The 12,396-nt window shown below is 28.3% G+C and overlaps 2 protein-coding genes across 2 annotated transcripts; one reads left to right on the top strand and one right to left on the bottom strand.

Moving 5' to 3' along the window:
* Nucleotides 1-298: 298 nt before the first annotated feature.
* LOC111678680 (solute carrier family 66 member 3) lies at nucleotides 299-4,280 on the top strand. The gene is made up of 6 exons (XM_046951969.1): nucleotides 299-337; nucleotides 489-593; nucleotides 660-826; nucleotides 1,720-1,979; nucleotides 3,827-3,947; nucleotides 4,012-4,280. The coding sequence occupies exons 3-6, from the start codon at nucleotides 667-669 to the stop codon at nucleotides 4,140-4,142; spliced, it is 672 nt and encodes a 223-aa protein (XP_046807925.1). The 5' UTR covers nucleotides 299-337; nucleotides 489-593; nucleotides 660-666; the 3' UTR covers nucleotides 4,143-4,280.
* Nucleotides 4,281-6,337: 2,057 nt separating this feature from the next.
* Nucleotides 6,338-8,933, bottom strand: LOC111678673 (sulfide:quinone oxidoreductase, mitochondrial). Its single transcript, XM_046952515.1, has 7 exons — nucleotides 8,905-8,933; nucleotides 8,050-8,155; nucleotides 7,759-7,983; nucleotides 7,467-7,667; nucleotides 7,178-7,387; nucleotides 6,927-7,113; nucleotides 6,338-6,863 (listed from the first exon to the last, which is right to left on the bottom strand). The coding sequence occupies exons 1-7, from the start codon at nucleotides 8,931-8,933 to the stop codon at nucleotides 6,553-6,555; spliced, it is 1,269 nt and encodes a 422-aa protein (XP_046808471.1). The 3' UTR covers nucleotides 6,338-6,552.
* Between the last annotated feature and the right edge of the window lie 3,463 nt (nucleotides 8,934-12,396).

The raw sequence follows: 12,396 nt of genomic DNA, 5'->3' as shown, positions 1-12,396 counted from the left end.
GTTAACTATTTTCATACTGGAATGTATAGAAAATCTGTTAAACTACCATAATTTACCAAATTGCTAACAAAAAGCTATAATAAAGCACTCAATAACCAACACTGTTCGTTTAAAAAAATGTAAGACGGATTGAATAAGTTGTCCTCAGCTGATCAGCTGATTATAGATAGCGAACACTGAAATTTCAAATCACATATATAAAAAAATATTTTTATAACCATAATACGTCAAACTTCGTATAAAAAAATATTAAGCATACTACTGTAAAGTAGTTTTATTAAATTCACCTCTAAATAGCATTTAGTTTTTAGTAAAATTTATAGTAGTTAAGTAAACGGTATGTATTTTAATTTTTGTCAAATTTTGCAATAATATATTAAATTCTATACATATGTACATATATACTATATGTACTCATAAATTAAACAATTGACCTGGTCATTTTTTATAAAAAATATATATATATTTAATTAAAATTTTATTTAAAGACAAAGCATCTGTGTTTGTTACCTAAACATCAGTGCTGCTAAACGTATTCAAGTGGAGGGAGACTGTTGATTGTTTTTATTTTTGCCACCAAATTTTGCAAAAAAGGTAATTTATACACATTCTTTTTGCTGTATTCATTTCAAATAAATAACGTTTTCTATTAAATTTTCAGTTAAAATGGATTCGTTTGATGATTTAGAAGAGGCTATAGTGGAGTATATGGATCGGGGTATAGTTTTGATTATAGCCGATATATTAAGTTTGATCACAGTCTCCTCATGTTTATTTATAAAAATTCCTCAAATTAATACAATAAGACAGAATAAATCATCACAAGGTATGTATGAATGTGTGTAAATATACATATGCATGTATATATTTAGTTAAATGTAAATTTTGAACTTTATTAAAAATTTTGATGGAAACATGTCATGAATAGGAAAAAATTATTAAAATTTTAAGGAAATTACTTCTTCCAGGAGTTTTTAATATAGCAAAACTGAAATTGATAATTCTAATTAGAATTTGTATTTCTAATTAGAAATGAGCAGAAATAGGAATAGATGGATAGCATTTAATTTTTATTTAATGACATTTGTTGGAAAAATGTTTTAGTTCAGATCTATTTCTAGTTTAGTTGAGTTAAAGTTTAGTTCCAGTTTAGTTATAGTTCATTTCTAGTTCATATTTAGCTAACCACCAGTTCTGCTCATGTTTATTACTAGTTTAGATCTAATTCAGTTATTCTAGTTAAGTTAAAGTTCAGTTCAGGTTGAGTACTAGTTCAGTTCTAGTTAAGTTCTAGTTAAGTTCTAGTTCAATTCTAGTTCAGTTCTAGTTCAGTTCTAGTTCAGTTCTTGTTTAGTTTTAGTTCAGTTCTTGTTTAGTTCTATTTCAGTTCTAGTTCAGTTCTAGTTCAGTTCTAGTTCAGTTCTAGTTCAGTTCTAGTTCAGTTCTAGTTCAGTTCTAGTTCAGTTCTAGTTCAGTTCTAGTTCAGTTCTAGTTCAGTTCTAGTTCAGTTTTAGTTCAGTTCTAGTTCAGTTCTAGTTCAGTTCAAGTTCAAGTTCAGTTCTAGTTCAGTTCTAGTTCAGTTCTAGTTCAGTTCTAGTTCAGTTCTTGTTCAGTTCTAGTTCAGTTCTAGTTCAGTTCTAGTTCAGTTCTAGTTCAGTTCTAGTTCAGTTTTCAAATTCCGATATATAACAAATTTTCTTTAATTTCCTGACTCTCTAGGCATTAGCGTCTTTGGCTTATGTTTAGAACTCTTCAGTTACACTGTCATGATGTCCTACAACTATACCAATGGCTATGAATTTCTTTCTTATATGGAATATCCCATCTTACTCCTACAGGAGTATGTTTTAGTTTATTTTGTTTTTAAATATCAAAATCTATTGGGTCTTAAGACTAAACTCATCGCTGTTTTATATGTCATCATTGCCACACTCATCTATATGAAATTATTCCCAGTTATTATATTACAATTTTTAGTGGTAAGTGCAATTTTTATGTTTTTCTTAAGTAGTTTTAAATTTAAACTATATTTTTTTTGGTGAAAACTCATTAATCATTGATTAGATTCATGGTGTTCTTGTCTTTTGTGCTTTTTTTTAATTTAAAATTGATAACAGTTTGTTTTAAAGTATTTCTTTGATTTTTTTGTTTTTATTGTTGACATATATGTTTTGTGGTCTATTTATATGTTCTATGGAAAGTGATAAGGTCTTTTATTTTGTAATTTTTTTGTATATTTTGAGTTTTTGTAATATAAAGGAGTATTTTGAGTTGAGTCAGTTTTTTACAGAAATGTTGACCTAATGTTTGTTCAGTCTTAGTAGTACGTAATCTTTACATAAAAATATCAACGGAATCTTGAGCAAAATGGTATATTAACAGTGATTAAACAAAATGCATTTGTTTTATATATATAGCAATTTGTTGTTTAATAATATAACAATGTAAAGGGTTTTTAAGATTCGTTACAAACTTCAATATTTGTTTTATGTTAATTTGTTGTTTTCATTAGGTGATAACAAAAGTTGTATACGTTTAGTCATTTCTGTTTTATACGGAAATAAAATTACCAAACCCCTCAGCCAAAATTTTAGTAGGTTTTGTTGTTTTTGTAAAATTGCTATTAGAAACTTGTTAATGAAACAAACACAATATGTTGAAATAGCATAGGTAATCGTAACCGCTCGCAGTTTACGTTTACGTTATATTAATTTGTCAAATTTTATTTTGCAATTTCATTTTCTTTTTAAAGAAAAAATTTAAAGAATTATATGAACTACATCTTAAGTAATTTTTAGACTAGTCAATAGAATTGTCCATAGACTAGTTTAAAGATTAGCCAATTTACTTGTTTATAGACTATACAATTGACTAGTCACTAGTCCATAGACAAGTCAGTAAAATATTCCAAATACAGAATAGACAATAGTTTAGTCCATTGATCAGACAATATAATACTTCCATAGTCTAGTCCATAAACTTCTCCATACGCTAAACAATAGACTAATATAGTCTATAGAATAGTGCATAGACTATTCCTTAGATAAGTCCAAAAACTAGAAATAGATTTTAATATAATAGTCCATATACTTGATCATAGACAAGTTAATATATTACTGCATAGTATAATGAAGAGCCTATAGACTAGTCTAATCAGTTCTATTTGTTCAGTCCTTATGGACTTCTCGTTCAGATCTTGTACAGTTCTAGTATATTTTTAGTTCAGATATAGTTCTATATTAGTTCTAGTTCAGACCTACCTTAAATCTAGATCTAGTACAGTTCTAGTTAATTTCTAGTTCAGATCTAGTTCGGTTCTAGTACAGTTTAGTTCTAGTTCAGTTCCAGTTCCGTTCTAGTTCAGTTCTAGTTCTATTCTAGTTCAGTTCTAGTTCAGTTCTAGTTCAGTTCTAGTTCAGTTCTAGTTCAGTTCTAGTTCAGTTCTAGTTCAGTTCTAGTTCAGTTCTAGTTCAGTTCTAGTTCAGTTCTAGTTCAGTTCTAGTTCAGTTCTGGTTCAGTTCTAGTTCAGACTAGTCTAATCAGTCGACTAGTCTCTTTGTCTACAATACAATCTGGTGGTATTATTTTCTTTTACTTTCTAATTATTTGTTTTTGATTTCTTATGCTTTATGTCTTAATATGTGCTTTTATTTATTAAAAAAAATTGCTTAACATTATAAACTGCATGTTTAAAAAAAAAAACTATAAAACTCACAACTTAATCATCTCATTCATATGCAAGTAAGTAAATCACTTAATCATAAAAATTCAATCATAATTAAAATAATAATTAATGAAATAAAAATTACATAAACTTAACTTCCAGCCCTTCTGTACACCCATTGGGGCCACTAGTAAAGTCTTACAATTAGTAGCTATTTTAAGAAGCAAAGATGCCAGTTCTGTTAGCCGCACCACCTGGGCTTTATCAGCATTTACTAATTTCAGTAAGTTAAATATTATTAATTAAAATGATCAAATTATTTACATTTTTATTATTTTTACTCGCAGCTCGCATCTATACCGTTTATGTGCAATCCCATGACTGGATGTTATTATCTAATTTCATGATTTCAACTTTCTTAAGTTCTTCCGTGTTCGTAGCCGCTTGTGTTTATAAAAAGAAACCCAAGAAGGAATAGAATCTAGGAATTCTATCACAAATTTTATTTTTTTTAATTAAAATTAATTGTTTTAATAAATTATTTATCTTTTAATTTTATTAACAAAAGACTAAAGTAATAAAACACAAATAATGACATTACATTTTAACGATAAAACGGGATTCATTTTATTTAAAATACGTATAACGAATACATAGTTTAATAGTAAGGTGTTTCCATTAAGATCGTGACATTTTCTTAAATTAGAGCGAAATTGTCTTTCTTTCTCGATTTTTAACAGCGATGCTGTGATACACTTTATATCTTTTTTTTATATTCTTAGTGGAAATAAAATATATTTTAGTGATTTATTTTAGTTAAATATCAAGTTCTGGAGTAAAGTCTGGAATTTTTAGTAAAAATTTAATTTTTGGCGAAAATTCGGGTTTTTAGAGAAATATATAAAATACTGAAGAAAATTTAAAATTTTTGATGAAAATTTTAAATTTTCTATAGTCTAGTCTATAGTCTAGTCTATAGTCTAGTCTATAGTCTAGTCTATAGTCTAGTCTATAGTCTAGTCTATAGTCTAGTCTATAGTCTAGTCTATATATTTGTTTTTGATTTCTTATGCTTTATGTCTTAATATGTGCTTTTATTTATTAAAAAAAATTGCTTAACATTATAAACTGCATGTTTAAAAAAAAAAACTATAAAACTCACAACTTAATCATCTCATTCATATGCAAGTAAGTAAATCACTTAATCATAAAAATTCAATCATAATTAAAATAATAATTAATGAAATAAAAATTACATAAACTTAACTTCCAGCCCTTCTGTACACCCATTGGGGCCACTAGTAAAGTCTTACAATTAGTAGCTATTTTAAGAAGCAAAGATGCCAGTTCTGTTAGCCGCACCACCTGGGCTTTATCAGCATTTACTAATTTCAGTAAGTTAAATATTATTAATTAAAATGATCAAATTATTTACATTTTTATTATTTTTACTCGCAGCTCGCATCTATACCGTTTATGTGCAATCCCATGACTGGATGTTATTATCTAATTTCATGATTTCAACTTTCTTAAGTTCTTCCGTGTTCGTAGCCGCTTGTGTTTATAAAAAGAAACCCAAGAAGGAATAGAATCTAGGAATTCTATCACAAATTTTATTTTTTTTAATTAAAATTAATTGTTTTAATAAAATATTTATCTTTTAATTTTATTAACAAAAGACTAAAGTAATAAAACACAAATAATGACATTACATTTTAACGATAAAACGGGATTCATTTTATTTAAAATACGTATAACGAATACATAGTTTAATAGTAAGGTGTTTCCATTAAGATCGTGACATTTTCTTAAATTAGAGCGAAATTGTCTTTCTTTCTCGATTTTTAACAGCGATGCTGTGATACACTTTATATCTTTTTTTTATATTCTTAGTGGAAATAAAATATATTTTAGTGATTTATTTTAGTTAAATATCAAGTTCTGGAGTAAAGTCTGGAATTTTTAGTAAAAATTTAATTTTTGGCGAAAATTCGGGTTTTTAGAGAAATATATAAAATACTGAAGAAAATTTAAAATTTTTGATGAAAATTTTAAATTTTCTATAGTCTAGTCTATAGTCTAGTCTATAGTCTAGTCTATAGTCTAGTCTATAGTCTAGTCTATAGTCTAGTCTATAGTCTAGTCTATAGTCTAGTCTATAGTCTAGTCTATAGTCTAGTCTATAGTCTAGTCTATAGTCTAGTCTATAGTCTAGTCTATAGTCTAGTCTATAGTCTAGTCTAGTCTATAGTCTAGTATATAGTCTAGTCTAGTCTATAGTCTAGTCTATAGTCTAGTCTATAGTCTAGTCTATAGTCTAGTCTATAGTCTAGTCTATAGTCTAGTCTATAGTCTAGTCTATAGTCTAGTCTATAGTCTAGTCTATAGTCTAGTCTATAGTCTAGTCTATAGTCTACTCTATAGTCTAGTCGATAGTCTAGTCTATAGTCTAGTCTATAGTCTAGTCGATAGACTAGTCTATAGTTTAGTCTATAGTCTAGTCTATAGACTAAGCTATAATCTAGTCTATGGTCTAGTCTATAGACTAGGCTATAGTCTAGTCTATAGATAATAAGATAATAGTTACTAACAACTCATAGATTTATCTTAATTCTAAATCCATTTTCTTCATTTATAAAAACCCTTAATTTAAAAGATGCACAATTATTTAAATATTTTTTTATAATTCTAATGAAACTTTATTATATTATTTTTAAATTAACTTAATAAGTCGTTGGAAAAAAAATACAAAAATCTATTAACTATAGTGCTCTGTTAACTTAATTTGTTTTTGCTTTTATAACACAACCTTGCATATTGCACGTCTCGTTTTTTATTGAATACTCATTCATATCAACTTTACTTTAGGGGTTTTAAGTCTTTATTATTTATTTGCCAAACTTAAATAGAGAAAAGGCGTTACGCATCAAAGCGGGGCCATTCCAATAACCCTTCAACATCATGTACCAGTACAAGGGAGGCATGAAATCTTTCTTCATAATAAACATGGAATAACGTTCCTTATTCTGGGCAACAGGGAAAGTTTCCAAGGGTTGTAGATTATAATCGAATTCAGCCAAAATACAGGTATGATAACCGGTAACCAAGGGACAAGAGGCATAACCATCATAGGCATCCTTAAAGGGTTTGCCATTCATGACAGCCAACATATTGCGATAGACAACAGGGGATTGGGCAGCTGTAAAATGAGAAGCGGGTTAATATAGGTTTACACTATAAACAGAAAAGTATAAAAATATACCAGCAGCAGCAGCTGTTTTGGAATTGGGAGAAGCTGAGCAATCACCAATGGCAAAGACATTGTTATATCTAATATGTTGCATAGTTGCTGGATCCACCTCTACAAAACCGGCTTCATTGACTAAATCACGGCATTTGGCCAATTCGACGGGAGTGCCCATGGGTGGAACAACATGCAGCATAGAATACTAAAAATAATATTCAAAACTTTAGTAAAAAAAGACATTTTTATCTGGAGCATATAAAATTCACCTGTTCTTCAAAGAGCTCTTCGGGTTTATCGAGATTTTGGAATACAGCTATATCTTTGTCGGCTTTAACTTCGATCAAATTACGTCTGGTATTAACTTGAATATTACGCTTCTTGACAATGGGCCACAAGGCATCAGCGTAATGTTTAACACCAAATATCACGGGCAATGAGGTATTATAGATGACATTGACATTATTACGTTTGTTGGTCTGAAAGAGAAAGAGAGAGTAAAAGAGAAAAAACATTGAAAAATGTTTTATAGTATTTGGGGAAATTTCGGGAGTATACCTTTCTTAAATAATGCTCTGTTATATAAACAATCTTTTGTGGAGCTCCTGGACATTTAACAGGAGAACTGGGGAAGGTAAAGATGGCATTGCCTTTTTCAATATTACGCAAAGCCTCAAAAGTACGATCAACATATTTGGGAGAATAGATGGAGCAAACATTGCCATGGGGAATGGAGAGACCTTCTTCTAAACCGGGAATCTGAAAAAAATATATATTCAAATTATGTTCTGATAATTTTTAAGTTCCTAAATGTTCTTTATTGTGCTAAAAAATCTCTTTATTTCCTTACCTTGTGATAATTCAATTCCAAACCGGTAGCAATCAAAAGCATATCGTATTTAATATCATTACCACCCGATGTTGAAACAGTATTATTATTGGGATCAAAATGAACAGCCTTTTCCTTAATCCATTTAATTTTCTTAGGCAAAACATCAGCCATCATTTTATAGGATTGTTCTAAACGTTTAATGCCGCCTCCAATCAAAGTAAACATAGGTTGATAGTAGTGTTTCTAAAATAATATAATGAGATGTTAAATAAATTTTTACAAAATGACTTTAAATAGTTTACAACATACATCGGCGGGATCTACAACAATAACTTTGCCTTTACCCAATTTGGAGGAAAGTTTGGCAGCCAAGGCACAACCACCGGCACCACCACCAACAATGAGAACTTTACATCTGTAAAAATAGAGGAATTAAAATTTTATTATGTCATACGAATGGACTAGGGATCAAGGAGGATATAAGGGTCCACTGATTTAACAAAAAAGAATGAACTCTATAAAACTTCAATAGAACTAATTAAGAATCTAATAGTTTTGAACTATTTTCCAGAACGAATGTTCTACTATAGTTCCGATTGATATAAGAACTGGTTCCGAAACACTTCTATTCTATAGCATTTGAACAGAACCAGTTTTGAAAGTGACAATTTCCAGCAAAATCATAGTTTCATGACTTTTCAATGAGATAAATGTTCCTTCAACTGGGCCCATTTCGAGAAATACAACTTCAAATAAAGTCTGTGATAAAATATTGATTTGGGAATTATTTCCGCAGGTGAAAATTTCGCATCAAATCATTGACAAAATAACTATTTAACCACCAGATTTGGTAGATCAAATTATGATTTGATTGGTTACCCCACTAAATACTTTTAGAAGCACTACAAATCTTAAATTCTGTAACGCCAGCAGAACTACTGTAATACATTTCAATATTTGTATTTCAAACGAAAAAAACTACTTTAAAAACTTATCACTTTGCGACAATATTTTTATAAAAAAAAACATTGTTTACTTAAGCAGTAGACACACTCAATAATTTGTTTAATTTATTAATAATTTTAATTATAAGGTTTTAAATAAATTTGTAGACAGACGTGTTAATAGCATGAATAGTTCTATAAAATGACATTAAATAATTACACTGGGGAACAATTTGTAACTATTTGCATGTGATCAAAAAGTATTACGAAGGTGAGGCAGTGGATTTTATTTTATTATATTATAATCAGACAGTAACTTTTTTGGCTAGCCTGTTTATTATCTATCTAAATCCAAAGGGAATAGTAGAATTAAAAAATTAAACTTCTTAGTAACAGGAATTTGAATAGTTTTCGAAAATTTTTTATTCAACTACAGAAGGGAAGGTGGCGGCAGGGAATAAAAACAAATTAACTAGGACTGAACTTAAATTTAACTGGAACTGAAATATAGCTGGGTAGAACTGAACTAAAACTGAACTAGAACTGAACTAGAACTGAACTAGAACTGAATTAGAACTGAACTAGAACTGAACTAGAACTGAACTAGAACTGAACTAGAACTGAACTAGAACTGAACTAGAACTGAACAAGAACTGAACTAGAACTGAACTAGACCTGAACTAGAACTAGACTGAACTAGAACTGAACTAGAACTGAACTAGAACTAGACTGAACTAGAACTGAACTAGAACTGAACTAGAACTGAACTAGAACTGAACTAGAACTGAACTAGAACTGAACTAGAACTGAACTAGAACTGAACTAGAACTGAACTAGAACTGAACTAGAACTGAACTAGAACTGAACTAGAACTGAACTAGAACTGAACTAGAACTGAACTAGAACTGAACTTGAACTGAATTGGAACTGAACTAGAAATAAAATCAGAGGGTGAAAATTGTAATATTTTCTATTAAAGTTTAAATCTATTTTATTTTTCTTATAAACAATCATAGTTTATACAAATTATTTTCTTTATTATATGATATGTTTATAGCTTCCGAAAGTTTATTTATGTCCTTTCATACACCAAGGTCAAAATCTTTCAAAAATATAAATAATATTGACACACAAAACAGAAATTGTTTAAATAATTTCGCTGAACTGAAAACAAAGTTAATGCTAAATTGTTTTTAATAAAAACACACAGAAAAACGCGCAAAATTTTCTAATAACATAATACCCTACGTTAAGTAATTAGATATACCTGTAGTATACTTTCTTAATAAAAACATATTTTTTATTTAGATTTTAAAAGATCTTTTATAAAATCAGTTTTAAGTTTTCCACGAGATCAAAACTTCTCTAATTCGGGAAGCAGAAGAAATTTAATGAAAGCTTGGTAATATATCTGTAAAATATTGGGAGTTCAAATAAAAAGAATATTTAATGTAAAACGTAAAAACGAATTATAATTACAGATTTCCGCAATTTTTCTGACCAGTCATTTCAATCAATGTTCTCTTGTTTGTTTTGTTTTATAAATACATATTTATATTAGAATAAAACAAATCAATTTTAATAAATTTTAAACGCTCAGCAAATGTCGTCATATTTCACATTAATACTGAAAAAACTATTCAAATATCGCGAGTATCTGGCAATAAAACTACTACTGAGTAGTGATGCAGTTCGAATACAAATTGCTTACAATGTTGCTGTTGTTGCTCTTTTTAGAAATTCATGCTCATCAATTTTCTCATCATAGTATAAACAATTAATATGCATTGATGAGAATTTGGTATTAACAATAAAATACAAATTCGGGTTTTAAAACAAGAATTACAATAAGATTAGCTTAATGTATAGTTCCAAATCTATGTCGTCAAGAAAGCTTCGTCATTCATACTTAAATACCTCTGTAGTAGTTTGATGGATGTTCTATTAAAATAACACCAAAAAAATAATAATAATAAAAAAAGCAAGAAAAAAATAAATATACAAAAAATTATAACGACACGTGTGTGTAGTTGTATGGGTGTCTAATAAAAACATATAATCATAAACAAATACATACACGCACATAGTACGAAGTTAGTTCGCAAAGTTATTTTGAACTTGAACTAAACTAGAACTGAACTAGAACTGACCTAGAACTGAACTAGAACTGAACTAGAACTGAACTAGAACTGAACTAGAACTGACCTAGAATTGAACTAGAACTGAACTAGAACTGTACTAGAACTGAACTAGAACTGAACTAGAACTGAACTAGAACTGAACTAGAACTGAACTTGAACTGAACTTGAACTGAACTAGAACTGAACTAGAACTAGAACTGAACTAGAACTGAACTAGAACTGATCTAGAACTGAAATAGAACTGAACTAGAACTGAACTAGAACTGAACTAGAAGTGAACTCAACTAGAACTAAGAATAAAGTAGTTTAAAGTGAATAGTTCTGTTGTTAGTTTAAGGATTTAAATACTTAATAATTTGAGGAAAAGTTTTTTTTACTGAAAAAATTTCGAGTTTGACCTCGATAGTCCAAAGTGTAGAGGTGTTAGTATGTTAATAGATATAAAGTTGGTAGCGACTAGTACGATTATTTCTTTTTTGTTTTTTTTTATTCTCTGTAGGGGTTTTTCAGCAAACACGAGCATAGAAAGATCTTAGTTAATTAGTGTGTTTGTGTCTTCTATTGTACATTAAAAAACGCAATGTTTTGGTATTTAGTTTGTCTTAACAAAAGATAAATGGCTAATAAGAAATTGGCATGTTTTTATTATTGTTATTTGTTATTCATTACTTTAATATTCTAAAATTTCTATTTGAACAAGTACTTGAAGTACTTGAAAATATGAATTAATTTTCTATAAATAATTTTCTTTCGAATTTAATTTAGTTTTTGCTTAAAAAAGTTTCCATTTGAAAATCGAAATTAATTAACAACATTAATTAGGTGCGAAAGAATCTGATTAATGATTCAGCAAAAAAAATAGTTATTAATTAGGCTGAATAGTAGGCTGAATTATCTACAAAATTAGATAATACAAAGAAATTTCGTTATTGATAAATATCTTGATTAATTTTATATATAAATACTTAAGTTTTAAAGATTAAAAATTAATTATTTTCAAATATATTGCGGCATGTGTTAAAGAAAATTAATTTTTATTTTATGTCTTACAAGATGTGTCATTATTTTTTTTTTTTTTTTTTTTTTGTCATTAATTACACACTTCTGATTCTTATAACTTTCTTTAGAATAATTCCCTAATTAACACCTGATTTTTGCAACACGTTTATAATATTGATTAGATATTTAGTTTCTCTATTGCTTTCTTATCATGTTTTATTTAGAAATAGAAAAGTATGTTTGATTAGCAACATTTGTATTTGTTTAATTTTCATTCATGTATTTTTAAGTTGATAAATGTTGCATTTTTTTAAGAAATTTATTCATAATTGGAATTGGGTTATATAATAGTTTTTTTTCACAAAAAACACCTGCAAATTTATTGAAAGTATTATAAAGATTCCTAAAGAATATTATTTCGAAGAGTTTTGAATTCGTTATAAACGCTTTTTAATATCACCTACAGATGATATTAACATTTTGTTGAAGTATTCCACGTCATCACAGCTGAACTAGAACTGAACTAGAACTGAACTAGAACTGAACTAGAACTGAACTAGAACTGAACTAGA

The sequence above is a fragment of the Lucilia cuprina genome, chromosome 5 (assembly GCF_022045245.1).
Source record: "Lucilia cuprina isolate Lc7/37 chromosome 5, ASM2204524v1, whole genome shotgun sequence".
In the NCBI taxonomy this organism is placed as follows: Eukaryota; Metazoa; Arthropoda; class Insecta; order Diptera; family Calliphoridae; genus Lucilia; species Lucilia cuprina.
This window is presented reverse-complemented; position numbering and strand designations above follow the sequence as displayed.